The following is a 19,813-nucleotide window of genomic DNA, read 5'->3' as shown; positions in this document are numbered from 1 at the left end:
GGGTAGACAGAACCGGTATATACTATCATGTCACTTGGTCATCCATGTATTTAATTAGAACGAATTCATAACTGGCACGTTGCAGGTGCTGCAGTAGGAGGGAGATACATACACTATTCATTGCACCAGTATAACAAGGGTTAAAGGGCCTGTAAAAACAGAGTTTTCCGTTTTGAACAGTAGAATCCATTTCAGGCTACTGTGTTTTCTAAATCTTCCTAAAAGCTTAGTTTTTTACAGTAATAGAAATGGGAGATTCATCTTCTCAGAACCCCCGCCCGCTGTGCAGGCTAGTTATCAGAGACTCTTGACTCAAATCTCATTTATACATTTTTGAGGTGAGAACTGAGTTCCTATTATGTCTTTAACCATATTTTACAGAGTCATAGGAAGTGGGCTGCAGCATGATGTATAATAAGGAATTTAAAAATTGTTTGTTCCTTTTTAAGTTGTCTTCTTAACAACACGTGGTGTTTTCTGGCTGTAAAGTTGAAGTTTGATGTGAGTACAAGAGATGTAAGGATCTAAGCTTAGAATTAAAATAATGAGATTACTTTTAATCTTAGATTGAGTCCCTTTGAAAGCAGAGCTTAAGACATGACCTTGGGACAGTTATTTTATTCTGGATATGGTCCCAAGAAGCAAGTGAGGTAGCTAACAGAGTGAGACAGAGAAGGAGGAGAAGCCAGTATAACGATGTGCTAGCAAGTCTACTGCTTATGCACACCGGGGGCTCAGTTCCACCAGGTTTTCTTGAGATGCTGACAGAACACCTTTCAATTATCCAGACAGTGGACGGGAGGCTGGAGCATTCATCCACCAGTTCCCATCTCCCGTTGGTTGAGGCTTGTCCCTGGGGTGTTAACTCCCTTACACTTCCGACCTGGCAGGCCCCTGTGGCATCTCAATGCCCTGGGCAGACAGTGGAAAGGCATACTGCATGCATATCCTTGGGGTCGGACTTAGCCAGTCAAGGTAAGTATGAGATTATACAAACCTGTCCACAGCCACTGCAACTAAAATCAAAAGTCTGCCAAAAGGATATGACACAGAGAACCAGGACCATCTCCTGCATCTTTGTGGCTGGGAGAGTAAAGAAAAAATATTTATAGATACTGACACTGGGAAAATCTGGATATGGCAGAGTCTGCTGGTGGTGCAGTGGTTAAGAGCTTGGCTGTTAACCAAAGGGTCAGCAGTTCGAATCTACCAGCCACTGCTTGAAAACCCTATGGGGCAGTTCTGCTCTGTCCTATTGCGTCACTGAGAGTCGGAATCGACTTGAGGGCAACAAGTTGTTTTTTTTTTTTTTTTTTTTTTTGACAACGACCATTCTGCATTGAGACCCCACTTTCTTTCAAGGTAGCAACACTTCCAGCTAAAAGGCAATATTTTGGGCCTTCCTTCAGCTAAATGTGGCCTTGTGTTTAAGTTCTAGCCAAAACATATAAGCGGAATGTTGCATGGGGCTTCTAGAAAGAGACTAGAAGTTTTCTTCTTCTCTGCCCTCTTCCTTCCTGCTGTCTGTAAAACAGAAACAATAGCTAGTACTTGAGAAGCCACCTTGAACCATGAGGCAATACACTCAGATAGTGTGCAGCAAGGTAGACGTTGCCTACATCCTTTATGGTGCACAGTCGTCACGCAAGCCCTGGGTTGCCAAATCTGAACTCCTTTTATGTGAGGGATGAGTAAATTTTATTTAAGTATCTGTTATTTTGGGTTTGTCCTTTACATTTAACCAAAGAATATTAGGTTACTGTTTATTACAGGGAAAGGATACAGATTAAAATCAGCCAAAGGACAAGACACATAGAGCAGGGTCTGGGAGGATTCCAAATGTGGAGCTTCCATTGCCTTCTCCCTGCGCAGTCAGAATGAATTACTCTCTTGGAATTCATGCGTGACAATAGGCCTGGAGTATTGCCCACCATGAAAGCTCAGTGTTCAGAGTTTTTATTGGGACTCCATTACGTAGGCATGATTGATTGATTGCCCACATGGTTGATCTCAGCTTTTAGGTCAACTGATAGCAAGTAACTCAAAGTCCCCACCCTAAATCACAGAGTTGCTATTTCTCATGTGGCCAGACCCTACCCTAAGACTATGGAGTAAGACCAGGCTTCCCCCTCAAAAACAAGACACTCCTATCAGATATGATATTGGTTACTTCCCAGAATCCAAGGGCAAAGGTCAGATCTCTTTTTGGACAAGGCTAAATTCTTTACTGCACACTGGGTGAAGAGACTTCCAAAACGTTTCAGAAGAAAAAAAAAAAATTAAAATATCAAGAATCAGAATACAAGGCAACTTAATAGCAACACTAGACTCTGAAAAGTCCTCAAAGTCCCTGAAGTCAGCCCAAAATTTTAAGAAAAAATTATTTCAGCCTGAAATTCTATATCTAGTCACACTACCAATCAAAATTCAAAACATTTCTTTTTCTTGCACTGTCTATTAGTTTCCTGGGACTGCCACGACAAAGTAGCACAAACTGAGTGCCTTGAAATGTCAGAAATTGTATTATCTCACAGTTCTGGAGGCTAGAAGTCAAAAATCAAGATGCTAGCAGGATTGATCCTTGCTCTGAGGGCTCTGAGGGAAAATGTGTTCCACACCTCTCTCCTAGCTTCTAGTGTCGGCCAGCTATCTTTGGCTTCCTTGTCACTTCAATGTCTGCTTCCCTCTTCACATGACCATTCCCTCTGTATCTCCCCTACCTTTTTAAAAGGTCATCCCCATCTCCCACTGCTACCTACACGTACATTTACTTGGGACAGGTTTCCTACCTCCCTATACTCATTTCTGCTGTAATACCTGTTTTCTATGTCTCCCTCTACTCATACACCCTCTTCCTTCTTCTGTGCAATTCAAATTTCACCAGCACATCAAGACCCAGTTCCAGCCCTCCTGCCTGGAGTCTTATGAGCCACACCCATCCGCAGTGATCATCACCTTTTGGCCCTGGTTGGTCTTTAATATCGGCTCTGTGTATGTTGCCACCTGCTTCCGTTCTGTCTTGCATTACGAGTTGCCATCGAGACTATTTCAACTCCCGGTGACCTCGTGTGTGTCAGAGTAGGACTGCACTCTGTAGGGTTTTAAAGGCTGTGACCTTTCAGAAGCAGATCACCAGGCCTTTCTTCCGAGGAGCCTCTGGGTGTCTTTGAACTGCCAACCTTTTGGTTAGCAATTGAGAGGGTTAACCCTTTGTACCACCCAGGGACTCCTGTCGTGCATTAGTGCAAATGTATAAACACTTGACTGTTTATGTCTGCATTTTCCAACAAGATCAGAGAGATATCTTACCCATGCTTGCATTTACAGGGAAATAGTCGAATAGCAGGTGTTCAAAAGACATTTGATGAATTAGCTAATTAGGGTAATCCAATTCCTGATTCAATGGTCTTTTTATGATGCACTACCAAGATGTTTTGATGTTTTATTCAAAAGGAGATCATTTTATAAACTCTCAGGTATTTATGGATCCCAAAATCTCCGACTTTGCAAGGACAAAAGTAACTTGGAGATTCACTGCATAGACTATTAAATTAAATGCTGAAGAATGACTGTGTTTACAAACTTTTGCCGATCATGATTGCAAAATCAAGCCAATCTAGGAAAGGAAAAAAAAGGCATACCATGACACACTTCATGGCAAATGTCCTTTTCTGTTATTAATTAAACGATGATACAAACCAATTCATGCCACGTCTCACTATTATTTTCTAAATTCTGTGCAGACAGAACCAGGCTTCAACTGAAGAGAGAGAGGAATGAAGAGCCTTCCGTTTCTGTTTTTGCTGTTTATAACATTTTGTTCTGCGTTTCCAACAGACCAAAGGATGGATAATGAAGAAAACATGCAACTAGCTCAGGTACTGTCTCAATAAATGTTGTTAACAGGCTATCAATAAAATTCGATTTATCAATCGTCTCGGGACTTAAAAAGACCGCAAATTCCCACAAACGAGTACTGAGCTTTCTTGTGGGAAGCTGCTTTTCCTTTTCCCGGCTCTAAGGACGTCAAGGAACTGTGTATGGGGTAAAGGGTAGAGGCAGGGATGTGGGGAAAGCAGGATTTGCTACAACTCTAAATGATGGTTAGAAGTGAAAGGCAGTTAGTGAGAGGAGAAATTGGACAGACATAAAGAACTGGAGATCTCTGTAAAAACATTTCAACCAGTAGGACCCAGACTATGGTTTATCCTTATATGCATGAAAGATACATAGCTTTGGAGATTTCTTCAAAAGCCAGCCCCGTTAATTTGCCATATTTGATTTAACCAATTTAATTTTTAAAATGGGTAATCACCTATGTCTTCTAGAATTTGTTTCAAGGAAACACAAAATGAAAGTAACAGCAAAAATATGTAAAATACATCATCATTTAACATATGTTTGGTTAACTCTGGCCACAGATAGCTCAATCAATTCTTGAAAATTGAAAGAGCAGGGTGACTTTTCTTCCTCTTTGCTTCCTTCCTTTCTTTGTTCCTCCCTCACTCTTTCCTATCCCTCATTCCTTATTTCCTTTTTACCTCCCTACTACCAAAGAGGATTTCAGGCAATTCTGTTTTCTCCTAACATGGAAGTTTTGCTCTCCTGTAGTCTGTGCCTTTTTTGTCTTTTTGGTCAGGCATATCTCAACCAGTTCTACTCTCTTGAAATAGAAGGGAGTCATCTCGTTCAAAGTAGGAACAGAAGCCTTATAGCCGGCAAAATTCGAGAAATGCAAGCATTTTTTGGATTAACAGTGACTGGAAAACTGGACTCAAACACTCTTGAGATCATGAAGAAACCCAGGTGTGGGGTGCCTGATGTCGGTCAGTATGGCTACACTCTCCCTGGGTGGAGAAAACACAACCTCACCTACAGGTAATTCTTCTGCCAACTTAAAAAAAAAACCAGTTGCCGTTGAGTCAACTCCAACCCATGAGGACCCCATGTGTACTAGGGTAGCACTGTGCTCCATAAGGTTTTAAATGGCTGATTTTCAGAAGTAGATCGCCAGTTCTTTCTTTTGAGGTGCCTCTGGGTAGACTCCAACCTCTAAACTTTCAGTTAGCAGGGACTCCAAAAAACCAATTGCCTTCAAGTCTCTAATCCGAAGGAACATAAATATAATTTCCAAGGAACAATAATAGTTTATTTTACTGAGCAGTTCTCATATGCATGCAGTTCATGGGTTTCATTTATTTCATTCATTTATTCCATCCTACCAACCATTGTTATTGCTGCCTTAACCCTTTCAAGACCCAATTATTTTCTGCTTTGAATTTTTTTTTTTTTTTGATACCATGTGTTTTCATTAATGGAAGCATGCTAAATCATGAAGTGTGATTAAATTTTTAGTTGGTATATGGATTTTGATAAATATTACCTGGTACTATATGATTATGACAGACCTTTAAGGTTCTCAAACCCCATAATTAGTAGGTGCCTCCTCCAGACCTTGGTTGCTGATGTTTTTCATGGTGTCTTCCGTTAAGTTACATAGGAACATCTGGTTTTCCAAATATAACACAAAAGAGCAAAACCAAATCTACTAGGGTCCCTAAGTATCACACAGGAAACCATAAATACACTTGCAAGGCTTATCTAAGGGCATGACAGCCAAAAGAGACAAAATTTTTACCCAGTCACACTTCCTGGCTTCACTACCTTACTTGCAAGCCTCATACCCCAGCTATTTTCTTCAACCTACGTTTCTTTCACCTTTCACCATTATTCAAGTCCCCAGTAGAGAGCAGGAAATACTTTCAGTGGTAAAAGCATACTACCAAAGGACCTGAGAGCCAGAAAAAGTGGGTAATATACCATATGTACTATGGGTCACAGAAGGGTTAAACACAGAGAAAACTGTAACAAAAAGTTATTTATCGTAGCCCAGGTTACACAGCTTTTAGATTGCTCTGGCTTTGTAGATAAGCTTTAATGTCTAGCCTTTGCCTCCTCCACATAAACTCGGGATCAGAACACTGCCATCTAACTTCAGGTGCTTGAAGGACTGGGTGAGGTGTGATCAAGAGAAAATGGGAAGGCCTTGGAGCACAACCAGTTCATGTTAGAGATGTGTGTGAGTTAGAGCTCAGATGGGCTCTGGAATGAAGTATGGAATTTGCCCCAGACATCTCAGGGAACAGGAGGCCAGCTTGTTGGCAGAGAGAGGGTGAAATATGCCCCCAATCCAAGCTGGAGGCAGTGACTTGGACTACCATTCCAGAGTCCTCCTGGCCCTAAAGAGCCTTTCTGAGAATTTTTCCTTCATCTTATTGAGTCTTAGAAATTGGGATAGAAATAGGTTTAGAAAGACAGGAAATGTAAAAAGGAGGAAAATCTTTTTCTAAATAACTTTGTAACTCTAAAGGGAGAATCTTAATATATGATATGTACACAAGACTGATTTCCACAAACCAGTTAAGAAAATAAATTTCAGTTCTTTATCGAAAGCTTTTATAATACATTCATATACACAACAAATGCATACATGAGGTTAGCATTCTCCTACTTAGGGGGCAATCTTAGGGAAGTCATTTAACCTCTTTGACCCTCATTTATTAAAGTGATTACCAGGCAGATGAGAAGATTGAATTATACAGCATATATATAAATATTTTATTTAAAGGTTAAAGTGCTATACAAATATAAGATAATAGCATCATTCCAAAAGTTACTGCAGCATGACTGACAAGCTTGAAATTATTTTCTTTTCCTAATATGCATTATATATGCATGTATAAATACCAATTCATGTATTTTTTATTAATTTTTAAGAATAATGAACTATACTCCAGATATGGCGCGGGCCGATGTGGATGAGGCTATTCAAAAAGCATTAGAAATATGGAGCAAGGTGACCCCACTAATATTCACCAAGGTCTCCAAAGGGATTGCAGACATCATGATTGCCTTTAGGACCAGAGGTAAAATTTTTAACAAAGAGGAAAGTGTATACTTACATTCATCTTAGAAAGTTTGAGGTGACTGATTTTTTTTTTCCCATGAATTGTATCTCAGTCCATGGTTTGTGCCCTCGTTATTTTGATGGCCCTTTGGGACTCCTCGGCCATGCCTTTCCGCCTGGTGCGGGTCTGGGTGGAGATACTCACTTCGATGAGGATGAAAACTGGACCAAGGATGGAGAAGGTAAACCCAGTTTTCTTTATGAACAAAATTTTATTATTCTGAAATCCATAAGAAGAATAGCTTTGCATGAGTTTCTTTTTCCCTTTAAACTCTGCAACTTCCCCCACAGTTTTCCATGTTCCAAGATGACTATCTTAGTTACCTACTGCTGCCATAACAAGCAGTGGCTTTAAAGAACAGAAATTTACAATTCTGGAGGCTAGAAGTCCGAATTCAAGGTGTCGTCTCTGGGGGAGGTCCTTCTTGGTCTCTTTGAGCTTCTAGTCCTTCTTTGTCTCTTTGAGCTTCTAGTCCTTCTTGGTCTCTTTCAACTTCTAGTCCTTCTTGGTCTCTTTCAGCTTCTAGTAGTTGCCAGCAGCCTGGGTTTGTAGTCTCATCTACATCTTCACATGGTCTTCTCCCCCCAGTGTGTGTCTCTATGTCTTTTCTACCCTTTTTATAAGACACCGTTTAGAAGTATTTAGGTTTAGGACCCACCCTATTCTGGTATAGCCTTATCAACATAACAAAAGAAAATCCCTGTTTCTAAACAGGGACATATTTACAGGTACAGTGGTTAGGACTTCCACATTTCTTTTTGGGGAATACAATCCAATCCTTAATACATTATGAAACTGTTTGACATATACTCAGATAATTGTGCTTATGTAGTTCAGAGCCTTATTCACACAAGATCCTCAGACAGTTGTTAATCTCTTATGATCAGGGTATTCTTCACTAACTCATATACTCATTCATTCATCCACAAAATCTGAGGGTCCACTGTATTGCTGGGACTTCGCAAGGTGTTGTACTAGAAAATTGCTGGTCCTTGAGAGTTACATGATCTTGTGTTGTGTATGTACACCACACAAGGCAGAATGTGTTACATGTTGTACCAGTTTTGGAAGTCATCTGTGGCTTGAGGAGTGAGAGCAGGAAGAAGGGAGGTAGTAATTTTGAGTTAGCGATTGAAGGATGGCATATGAGTTCAGCTCACAGAAGGTCTGTCTTAAAAGCATGATCTTCCTTTTCTAACTCTTGCCCGTCTGCCAAGGAATTAAATCCTAACCTTCATATTTGATCTATTCCTTCACACCAAGTGGGTTGATTTTATTTCTTTTAATGGACTTTGCCGGCATTTTAAAAAAAGGTGCCTTATTACTTTATGGAAAAAAAAAAAAAACTTTTCTACAGTAACAGTGTGTGCATCAAACAAAGCAGCAGGCTCAGGAGACTCTTGGATTCTCCCCAAACTCTCTTTTTCTTCTGTTGTTGACAACAGTCATATTGGGTGTGGCTTCTAGCCTCAAGAATTCCCAGAAAGCAGAGGTTATGGCTCTGCTGATGGGTAGCACACAAGGCCACAGTTCAGCGCTGCTAAGTAACTCCAGGAAGTTTTTGTTTTGTTTTGTTTTTGTTTTTTTAGTTTTACAGTTTCTGTAAAACTGAACGCCTGCAGCTCAAAATAGTCCATGGCCACTTACTGCTCAGTCTGAACATATGAGGCCATTGTTCTTCCAAGTGCTGGCAAGCGAGGAAGAAGGAAAAATCAACTACTGGTTGGGCTTCGGGTACCTGGGGAAATCTGGGGTTGGTTGTTGCCTTTGCCACATGAGTTAGCATGACAAGTAGACAACAGGAGGAAGGACATAGGATAATATTGTCATCCAAATAACTGAGGAGTCAGTATCTGTTGTATATCTTCTGCTGAGACATGTCCCAATATTTCTTTGGGCTTGACCTAAGGGCAGTGTGGTTATGCCCCATCAGAAAGTTTTAAGACATATCCTGGCACTTACCAAAATCATGTTGGCTTCCCTTGTTTGGCCAGCTTTAATTTCATACCCAGAGGCAGAGCTCAGTCAAAGATTTCACTATCCTTTTATCTCTGTTGGTGGAGCAATGGTCAAGCACTCAACTGTTAACTGAAAGACTGGCAGTTCAAGTCCACCCAGTGGCTCCATGGGAAAAAGAACTGACAATCTGTCCCACTGAGATTACAGCCTAGAAAACTCTATGGGGCAGTTCTACTCTGTCACATGGGGTCTCTCAGTCAAAAACCAACTCAACGGTGCCTAACAAAAAAAACAGCTATTTTCCACAGTGTTTGAAGCCCCAGCCAAAAAAGGTGGGGTGGGTGTGTTATTAAAAATTCTGAAGAGTTCAGTGACCAAGGCAGGGGATAAATACGGCCTTTAACCAAGTTCTGGGTGGGCAACCAAGCAACAGTTCTGAAAAGGATTTTCTTCTTCTTTTTTCCTCAGGGTAGAAATTGTGGGCCCCTGGTCACACCCAATTATATAACTTTTAGCTTATTCAGTACATTAAAGGGAAGATATTTTCCTGCTCTCAGATAAAAACATAAAACATTAAGCAAATGTAATCTCTGAACAATGTAGAATTTTTAGTGGGAAATTTGGCAAAATATATCTATTTACCTCCTTGATTTAATAGCTGAGGGACTCAGAAAATGCTTGGCATTGATGATCATATTGGTGGTAATTAGTATTGACAGTGATGATGAGATGATGATTAGAATGGAAGGCATTCCAAGCAGAGGAAAAACATTCAGAATGTGCGAATATATAATGTTCAAAAGCATCTATTGAGACACATCTTCAAAACAGCAGAGATTTGCCATATTTTTCCTACATTATCTGAGAGCCTATAATGTTGCTGGCATATGATGGATGTTCCACAAATATTTGGTAAATGAAGTAATATGATGATCATCTATTGCACATTCACTGTAACCCAAGATCTGTGATAAAGATAGGAGGATGTAATAGTGTACAAGACATGACCCTGCACTCGAGGGGTTTACAGTCTAGGAGACACACAGATAATTAGATGGCAATTAGAACCAGTATTATCAGTGATGGGATAAAGGGAACCATGGCAATGAGATGGGAGAGCATAGAAGAAATCCCAACCCAGGCCTAGAGGCCAGGGGGAAGTGATGGCAAAGATGAGACCAGAAGGTTAAACAGGAACTAGAAAAGCAAAGTATAGTAAAGAGGGTATGTAAGAATGTTCTGGAAAGAATAGCCCAGATCAACTCAAGTATTAAAATTGTAGTAGAAGAGAAGGCCAAAAAAGTAAATAGGGTTCATATCACAGTCTTGAGAGTCAGGATAAAGGTTTGGACTCGGATTTAGAAGACCTATATTTGAATTATTTTTTTCATATATTCACTTGTCCAATCTCTTAACCAAAAGCACACAGAGTGATATAGCCAGCCAGTCAAAGAGTAACAGCAAAGATCAGAGCAGGCAGGCATCAAAGACCATAAAATAATCCTTTGCCATTCTATAAAACTAAAGTGTTTCATGCAAACATTCAGTATACATCGCTCTGTCATAGTAAACACTGTTAATGGCTTACCCTTTTCCTTAAGCTCTACAGATTTAGTCTGAAGTCCAAGGACAGTTTTTATATTTAGAACCTTACAGACTAGTGGATCAAATAGCAAATAAAAAGGCAATTCCAAGATGCATGGTAAGACTTCTAGTATGGTTAAGCACAGAGTACTCTGGTCATGTGAAGGAGGTGTATCTAACCATTCCTTCATCCAAATTAACACCTTTATATTCAGCACCCACTACTACCAATCATTTTAGCAGATTAAGATGATTAAGGCATGATCCCTGTACTCAAGGGTACACAGCTTGACGAACGTATTAGACAGCGCAGTACGTTATGTGCTATGACAGAATTAAGCAGAGTCTGTGGGAGCTCAGAGAAGTGCATTTAGCTCAGCCTGGACACAAGTAGAGGGATACGGAAAGCCTCAGAAAGGAAGTGACTCTTGAGAGGAGTCCTGGTGAATCAGTAGGATAGCTAGGCAAAGGAGGGGTAGAAGAGACAATATTCCAGGCAGAAGGAATGGAAGTACAAAGACAGAGATGAGAAAGATCATGGCACAGATGAAAATTTGCAGGTGATTTAATATAGCTGGTTCATGGAATATGAAAACAAAATATGAGGCTGGAAAAAGCCAGGGACTAAATCATGGAAGAAATGTTATGATATTTGGAATTTATCCTATAGTTAGTGGAGAGCCTCTGAAGAATATAAGCAGAGAGCAACGTGATCCTATATAGTATAGTCTAGCAACAAGCAAAATTTGGTGATATAGATAGATATGGAAACCCTCGTAGCAGAGTGGTTAAGAGCTACGGCTGCTAACCAAAAGGTCGGCAGTTCGAATCCACCAGGCGCTCCTTGGAAAGTGTATGGGGCAGTTCTACTCTGTCCTATAGGGTCACTATGAGTCGGAATTGACTCGGCGGTAACGGGTAGAGAGCTAGAGAGACAGAGATAGAGACATAGACATGTATTTTAAATATTATACATTTTAAGACACCTGGTTCCAAACATTTGCTTACTCTGAGTTATATTCCATCGTGATGTGGCTAGTATCAATCATTAGTCTAGGAATATGTCCCAGATGATTGATGGTACATATCTTATATCTTATACACATTACCTGCTATATAGCAAGTTTTTTCTCCTTTTCCTTTAGTTACTTCTTAATTTCAGATGCAATCATTCTCCATTTGATTGACTCATGTGCTTTTGTTTTCCCTGTTTTTTTTTAAGGATTCAGCTTGTTTCTTGTGGCTGCTCATGAATTTGGCCATTCACTGGGGCTCTCACACTCCAGTGATCAAACAGCATTGATGTTCCCAAATTATGTCTCCCTGGATCCTAGCAAGTACCCACTTTCTCAGGACGATATCAGTGGAATTCAGTCCATCTATGGTGAGCAAAACTATAAATCTGAGTACACTCAAATTAAGTAGAAACCTTTCCAGGAAGGAAGTTAAGAAAATCACTTCTTGAAATAGTATCATGAAGAAAATATTCACTTGGGTAAGATCCTCCAGCAGAGTATTTCTTCATGTCTTCTTCATTCACTGTGGTATTTCTTTTTTTATCAAAGGAGGTTTACCTAAGGCATCTGCAAAGCCAACGGAAACCATTGTGCCCCATGCTTGTGATCCTGATTTGTCTTTTGATGCTATTACCACCTTCCGCAGAGAAGTAATGTTCTTTAAAGGCAGGTAAACCCATTCCCTTAAACAACTCAATGTCTTATGAATATTTTTTCTTTTCAAGGGATTTGGAGAAAAAGGGGGAGTCAATGGGGCTGGTGAGAATCTGCATCTTTTACTTTTCACTTTACCCCTTTCTATACTGTTTGAATGTTTTACTGTGAGGATATTTCTCTTATATTGTTTGATAAATTACTTTTTAAATGCTCTGAAACAATTTTAAAAATTGTCATTGGATAAGAAGTTGAAGTCTACTTTCAGGGACTTTTTTGCCAAAATAATTCACCCATCCCAGTGTTATTCTGGAACAAGCACGTACTGGCTCAAGAGCTAATTGTTAATTTTTCAGAAATGGGCAAACCAGTTGACATGACATTAATAGCTTGAAACTGGCCGTGGTAGGTGTGTTTACATCCTGCAAATTGGCAAATGATAAGCTGAAGTCTCTTTTTTTTAACTCAAGTTTTTTTTAAAAAATTTGTCAGCACACTGCTGCTCATTCCTTCATGTTGCATCAATAAAGTTTTCCAAAGTATTAGCTGTAGTAAAAACTCTCTTCTTTCACTATGTGTAATTTATTGGACTTACATTTCAGCATAGTGAGTTAGCTATGTATACCATGGCCATATTTTCAAAACAAATTATCAGGGCATGCACTATCTGAAAAGTACCTAGGTGAAAAGAAAAGAATATTTGAAATTGGCCTCCTTCCACCCTTCCAACTACGTAAGCACTCTAATTACATGTGATCACTGCCATGCTGGTAACAGCAGAGGCTGAGAGACCACCTACCGGGGATATCAGAGAAATGTTGACTGCATGAGGAAAGAAGTGGAGTTTAGGGCTTTCCAAGTATCATTCACAGATTCATAGAATTTTATAGCCAGAAGGGAACTGCTGAGGGAGTATTTTGGCACTCCAAAGGTATCATTTCTTATTCCAGCAAATACCACATCAAAAAGTTCTGCTTGGAACTTAGAACACCTAGGACCTTGGGTGTTGCTGCTTTGGTATACACGAGGCCATTGAGCACTCAGAACTATTTATGGTATTTCCACAGATAGTTTGCCACCCTAAAAACCCCAGAGAGTGGAATCAAAGGCATCTCTTGACCTCTGTCGTCTAAGGGGCAGAACCGAGCTGAAAATCACCCAAATTTGCTGGGGGAGATTGTGTTATTACAATCTGTAAATAATTTGAGGAAAACACCAACTGATTAGATAATAGGCAAGCCTAAGATTACGATGTTTTCACTGACATGGACATATAGGCCACTGACATAGACTTATAGGTTGTACGTGTAAAGTGTTTTCTATTTATTGCAGATACCTATGGAGGATCTATTATGATATCACCAACATCGAATTTGAATTAATTGCTTCATTCTGGCCATCTCTGCCAGCAAATATTCAAGCTGCATATGAGAACCCCAAAGACAAGATTCTGATTTTTAAAGGTAACTTTGCCCATTACGATTCTTCTTTTTCTTCAGGGTGCCTAAACTGGCCAATGGGTATTTTGGTGCAAATATATAATCCTCATGCATGAGCCAAACAGACAGGGTTTCTTCCCTGATCTTAGGTTCCTGTCATAGAGAAAAACCAACCAGGAATTCTCTGTGGCTGTGAAAATAAACACCATCTTTAATGCACAGAGCTAAAAGAAACGTGTATTATAAAAACTATAAAAGTCTTTTTTCAGTCAAGGAAATGTAAATCATTCCTTTTCTTTTCTTTCTTTTTTTTTTTTTTTGGTCTCTTTACAGGGTTGCCAGATTTGCCAAATAAAAACACAGGATGCTTTGAATTTCAGATAAATAACAAATCATTGTTTGTTATAAGTATGTCACATGCAATATTTTAGATATACTTATCTTCAAAATGGAAACCCTGGAGGCGTAGTGGTTAAGTGCTACGGCTGCTAACCAAAGGGTCAGCAGTTCAAATCTGCCAGGCACTCCTTGGAAACTCTATGGGGCAGTTCTACTCTGTCCTATAGGGTCGCTAAGAGTCGGAATCAACTTGACTGCACTGGGTTTGGTTTTTGGGGGGTTTTATCTTCAAAATTATTCATTGTTTATTTGAAATTCAAAATTAACTGGGTATCCAGTATTTAGTCTAGCTATCCTACTTTTTACATGGATTTCATGGGGTTACTTGCCTTTGAGAGCACTTGAGGGCTGAATTTTAAGAGAACATGCCCAAATATGCTTGACTGTTCTGACAAAGTTAGAAATTTAAAAGCAGTCAACACAGGTGAACCAGTTGACAAGGGTAGGAACACTATTAACTACAAGTATATATTATTTGTATCATATTAATGATATAAATGCCAAAGATATTGGTAAGAATAAATGAGGACATAAAATTATTAACTCTCCAAGCATTGCAGCTGAAAGGAACTAGTCATCTAATTATTTTTCAAACTTCTTAAGAAAACTATTTCTCCTTTTAGGAACTAGAGCAGAAGATAATCACTTTCTCTCTTCCTAGATGACAATTTCTGGGTGATCAGAGGATATGCTGTTTTGCCAGATTATCCCAAATCCATCTATGCCCTTGGCTTTCCAAGATATGTGAAGAAAATTGATGCAGCTGTCTGTGACAAAAACACAAGAAAAACCCACTTCTTTGTGGGTATTTGGTGCTGGAGGTAAATTTACAGAGACTCTTTGACTTTATTCTGGAGAAAAACACCCACATAGCACCATACTGACGCAGGCAAAAATAAAGCTAACCTATAGTTTTCTTAAAGTGAGTTATATTAAGGGAAATCTCTGATGGATGATATTCGCCAAACCAAAAGTTGTCTTAATGAGTCCAAGTATCTTTCTCCAACTTAAAAAATAAGATAAAATAAGAAAGCTAGTGATGCCAAACACACACACAGTCAAGATCTTTGAAAGTTCCAAGCTAAGCCCTCACTTTTACAATTCCTCAGAATAGCACCAACCTAGCAAATGATGTAGCCTCTACGTCTGATAGTTTCTTGGTTTAAGACATTGTCGATGATCCAGCCAAATATAATCTTTGCCATGTATTTATCATTCAACCAATTCGTTTTCCCCTATGAGGCCTACTTATTCCATACATCTCTGCTTGACTCCAAGCTAGGCAATAGAAGAATTAAAGTCCCCAAAACAAAGACTTGCTGGAAACCTTTCAAATCCATTTATCCAGGTATGATGAGATGACCCAAACCATGGACAAAGGGTACCCACAGAGGGTGATAAAACACTTCCCAGGAATTGGTCTCCGAGTGGATGCTGCTTTCCAGTACAAAGGTAAGCACCAATGCCTAAACTATAGGGACACTGGGAGGCTTTACTGACTATGAAAAAAGACAGTGCAAAACCTTAAAAGTTTCCATTTTAATGTAATTTTACTTCTCTTAAATAGTGAATAAACATTGACTCAGTGAACATTATCACAAACTGAGTCATTAAGCCCTGAATTATATTCTCTCAGCTACACGATTTCAAATCTATATATATATAAAGTACCCAAAATACTTTTACTTACCATTGATCCAAGATAGCCCAAAAAAGACACCCCCTAAAAAGTTCCAAGCGTGAAAAGTAACTGAGCACATGAACCGAACAATTTGCGTGTAGAAACAAATTCTTCAGCCCTGCTCTCAGAGTTTCTGATGCAGTATGGATGTGGGTAAGACCTAAGAATCTGCGGTTTTAAAAGAATCACAAGCAGTTCTAATGCACACAGTCCAGCTATTTTATCTTCAAAGACGCTAGCCTAGACCATGGGGTAATCAGAAGTCTAAAAATGTTTTTGAGTGACACAACCTTTTATTCCAATGAAATCTAACACAAAATCTCAAAACTTAAAACAAATAAAAACAGAGAAGCTCTAATAAAATGGGCATATAGGGCCCAAGACCAAATCCACAGGGCCTTCTCCTCCCCCACCCCCTTGCCCCGAGGCACTTTGTTGAAATCTCGTTTGAAAACCTCTGGCACAGTCTTTCTAGAAAGGTAGTTCCTTGCAATTCGTGCTTTACACCTTGGCTTTCTCCTCAGGGAAATAAAAATAATAGGAGAACGTTTGCTTTGGGCATTGTACTCTTCTAAGAACTATGTATATGGGATCAAAGCGACAACAGCAACTCAAAAAATTTGAAAGGAAACTTAGGGAGCTGTGAGTTTATCTTAATGGAGGAAGAACAATTCAGGAAAGGAGAGTGAAAATGGTTGCTTAAACTAGAAGAACGTAATCAGTGTCGCTGAATTGTACGTGTAGAAATTGTTGAACTGGTGTGTGTTCTGCTGTGTATATTCTAAACCACAAAAAATAAAATAAATTATTAAAAAAAAAAACCTATGGAGCAGTTCTACATGGGATTGTTATGAGTCAGAATTGACTCGATAGCAATTTGTTCAACTGTTTAGCCAGATTACTCATATACTAGATAACTTATGAAAATATTTTGGAAAGCTTGTAAAATCAAATTTCTTGGTTACTCAAAAAAAAAAAATTCATAGAATTGCCCACGTGACAGCAGTAAAGTAAAATATATTTACATAATTTTACTGATTTCTTTGCTGTATGTAATATTCAATTATTTTATTCTGTCTTCATAAAATAAAAAAATGTGGGACCATTGCATAATTGTGCAAGACAACTAATCATGATTCTCTCTCTTTAGGATTCTTCTATTTCTCCCGGGGATCAAAGCAATTTGAATATGATCCTAAGGCAAAGAATATTACCCGAACGTTGAAAACCAATACCTGGTTTCAATGTAAAGAGCCATTAAACTCATCATCTGATTTTGGTATCAAGGAAAAAGTACATTCAGGAGGAGTGGAGGTGTCTTATCATAAGAGTTTAAACTTGCTTCTTTTTACTATTGTTCTACTGGTGAAAAAATATAGTTATTAATAAATTCACATATCTGAAATGAATTTCACGAGGTCTTTAAATCTGAAATCTGCCTCAAAGTAAAACAGACCTACTCTTTAACCTTAAGTTGCCAGTCCTAGTTCTAAATATCTATCAGATAAAGATTCAATAGCCATTTTGCAATGCCTGATTCTTTTAATAGGAAGTTATTATGTCTAAACAATATCTCTCACTGTACTTTAAGCCCATTTCATGTCTTGTGGACTTGGAGAAATAATGCTTATGTCCTATAATAACAAAATGCCAAAGACATTTATTAAACTAATCTTTAGCATTCTATTTTGTTTCAGCTTTTCGAGTCTGAGATGCCCAATAACCTGTATCCCTCATCCCTACTCATGTTCTGAACCCACTGAGAAATAATATAAAAGAATAAGGCAGTTGAGAGATCAAAACACCAGCATTACTACTGATAAAGCTTACCTTTGATGATGTTTCTGTGGGAAAGCAGGTTTTCTAATATTAAACTCCAGAATAAAATGGACTTACTCCCAAGTCATAGAAAGGACTGGAAAGCACTAGGCTTCCTCAAGAATTATCAGAGAAGAACGTGAGCTTACTATAGCCTCTCTGGAGCACAAAGAGAAAGAACGGAGGATAGAGCTACACATGTCAACCATTCCTTAGAGCTAAAATTGAATTCCATGTACATTAACCTCATAAAAAAAAAATTTTTTTTTTTTTTACAAGAAAAATAGGAGTTTCTTATCTGTGTTTGAGATACATGGGCATTACCTGAGCATAAGCCTACCTACCGGTGGACCGTTCCTCTTCTCTGTTCCACTATGAATTTGTTGAATTTCTAAATTTGTATATGTAGGCTTTACTTTTACACTCTCGAAACTAAATTCTTAGTAAAGCTCTTAGTGAATTGTCGACCTAAAAGATGTGAGATTGCCAGTTGAACTTGATTCTGATGAGGTGATGGATTAAGCAGCTGTCAACTGCCATAGAATAAGCACAGAAAATCTCACGACTTCCTCCAGCTGGTTTCCCCCTACATTTTTTCCTTGAGTTCAGTGTTCCCAAATTCCTGAAAGTAAAAAGGTATGTGAGAGTTATTGCATATTTTGAATCAGAAAGCAAATTTAAGAAGTATAGCTTGGTACTTAACATGTAGAAGATAGTAGGACAATCTTTGCAAAAAATAGTGCTGGAACAATTGACTATCCATATGCATTAAAAACAAACAAGCAAACAAAAACCTCAATCCTTACTTCACACTATTTACCAGAATTAACTCAAAGTGGGTCATAGACTTCTAAATTAAAAAAAAAAAAACCATTGCCGTCTAGTCCATTCCGACTCATAGTGAACCTATAGTACAGGGTAGAACTGCCCTACAGGGTTTCGAAGGAGTGCCTGGTGGATTCGAACTGCCGACCTTTTGGTCACCACCCCTTAGCTCTTAACCACTATGCCACGAGGGTTTCCGGACTTCTAAATATAAGATCAAAAAATATAAAACTTGTAGAAGAAAGTGTAAGAAAAAGTTTGCCACCTTGGATTTTATATTTTTTAAAGCTGTGCACATAAAATTAGTGAATTTTATTATCTGTTAATGCTATGGATTGAATTGTGTGTCCCCCCGCTCCCCGAAATATATGTTGAAATCCTAACCCCTGGTACCTGTGAACATGACCTTGTTTGGAATTTGAGTCTTTGAAGACTTTATCACTTAACATTAGCTCATACCAGAGTAAACCAAAAAACCCATTACTCTCACGTCAATTCTGACTCATAGCAACCGCATAGGACAGAGTAGAACTGCCCCATAGGGTTTCTAAGAAGTGAATGGTGGATTCAAACTGCTGACCTTTCGGTTCGCAGTCCAGCTCTTAACCACTGCGCCATCAGGACTCCGGAGCAAGGTGGGTTCTAATCCCACCTAACCTGTGTTTTATAAAAGAAAACAGAGACCAATACAGATAGAATAAGGACAGCTACTTGACTAAGGATGCGGATGCAAACCAAAGAACACCAAGAATAGCCGGGAGCCACCAGAAGCTAGGAGAGAGGCATGGAACAGCTCCTCTCTCAGAGCCTTGAAAAGGAACCAACATGGCCATATCCTGATTTGTGCTTCTAGCCTACAGATTTGTAAGACGATAAATTTCTGTTCTATAAAGCCACCCATTCTAATCTCATCTTGTTACAGCAGCCCTAGGAAACGAAAACAGTTCATTATACCTCTAGAAAACTCATTAAAAAGAAATGTGGTTTAGTACTTAACAAACAAAAAACCTTTTTGTCAAGTCGATTTTGAGTCATAGCGACCCTACAGGACAGAGTAGAATTGCCCCATACTGTTGCCAAGGCTGTAATCTTTATGGAAGCAGATCACTACATATTTCCCCTGTGGAGAACCTGGCAGGTTTGAACCACTGACCTTTCGATTAGCAGCTGAGCTCTTAACCCCTGCATCACAGGAAGTCCTTGGTACTTAACATGAACAGGTGGTCCTTGATTTATGTTGTATTCAAGTTACAACGAACTGCACTTAACGACCATCTGGGGTTTATCTTATCATTAGTAATATGTACCCTATACAAAGTTGCAGCAGGTAGTAATTTGCTGATGTTGTCATTCTCAGACAGACATTCACTTACAGATGTTCAAAAATCAGATTTTTAAAGATACTGATAATAAAAAGCAATAATAATGAAAAATTAAAAAAAAAAAAAGGTATTCAACTTACATCAAAAG

General features: G+C 38.9%; 1 protein-coding gene across 1 annotated transcript; it reads left to right on the top strand.

Moving 5' to 3' along the window:
- Window positions 1-3,776: 3,776 nt before the first annotated feature.
- On the top strand, window positions 3,777-17,592 carry MMP27 (matrix metallopeptidase 27). Its single transcript, XM_064288849.1, has 10 exons — window positions 3,777-3,878; window positions 4,640-4,878; window positions 6,778-6,926; window positions 7,021-7,149; window positions 11,734-11,895; window positions 12,077-12,197; window positions 13,514-13,644; window positions 14,681-14,840; window positions 15,368-15,471; window positions 16,851-17,592. The coding sequence occupies exons 1-10, from the start codon at window positions 3,777-3,779 to the stop codon at window positions 17,084-17,086; spliced, it is 1,533 nt and encodes a 510-aa protein (XP_064144919.1). The 3' UTR covers window positions 17,087-17,592.
- The last annotated feature ends 2,221 nt before the right edge of the window (window positions 17,593-19,813 follow it).

Source organism: Loxodonta africana, chromosome 7 (assembly GCF_030014295.1).
Source record: "Loxodonta africana isolate mLoxAfr1 chromosome 7, mLoxAfr1.hap2, whole genome shotgun sequence".
NCBI classification, from domain to species: Eukaryota; Metazoa; Chordata; class Mammalia; order Proboscidea; family Elephantidae; genus Loxodonta; species Loxodonta africana.
Note: the sequence above shows the minus strand (reverse complement) of the source record. Positions and strands in the feature narration are given on the sequence as shown.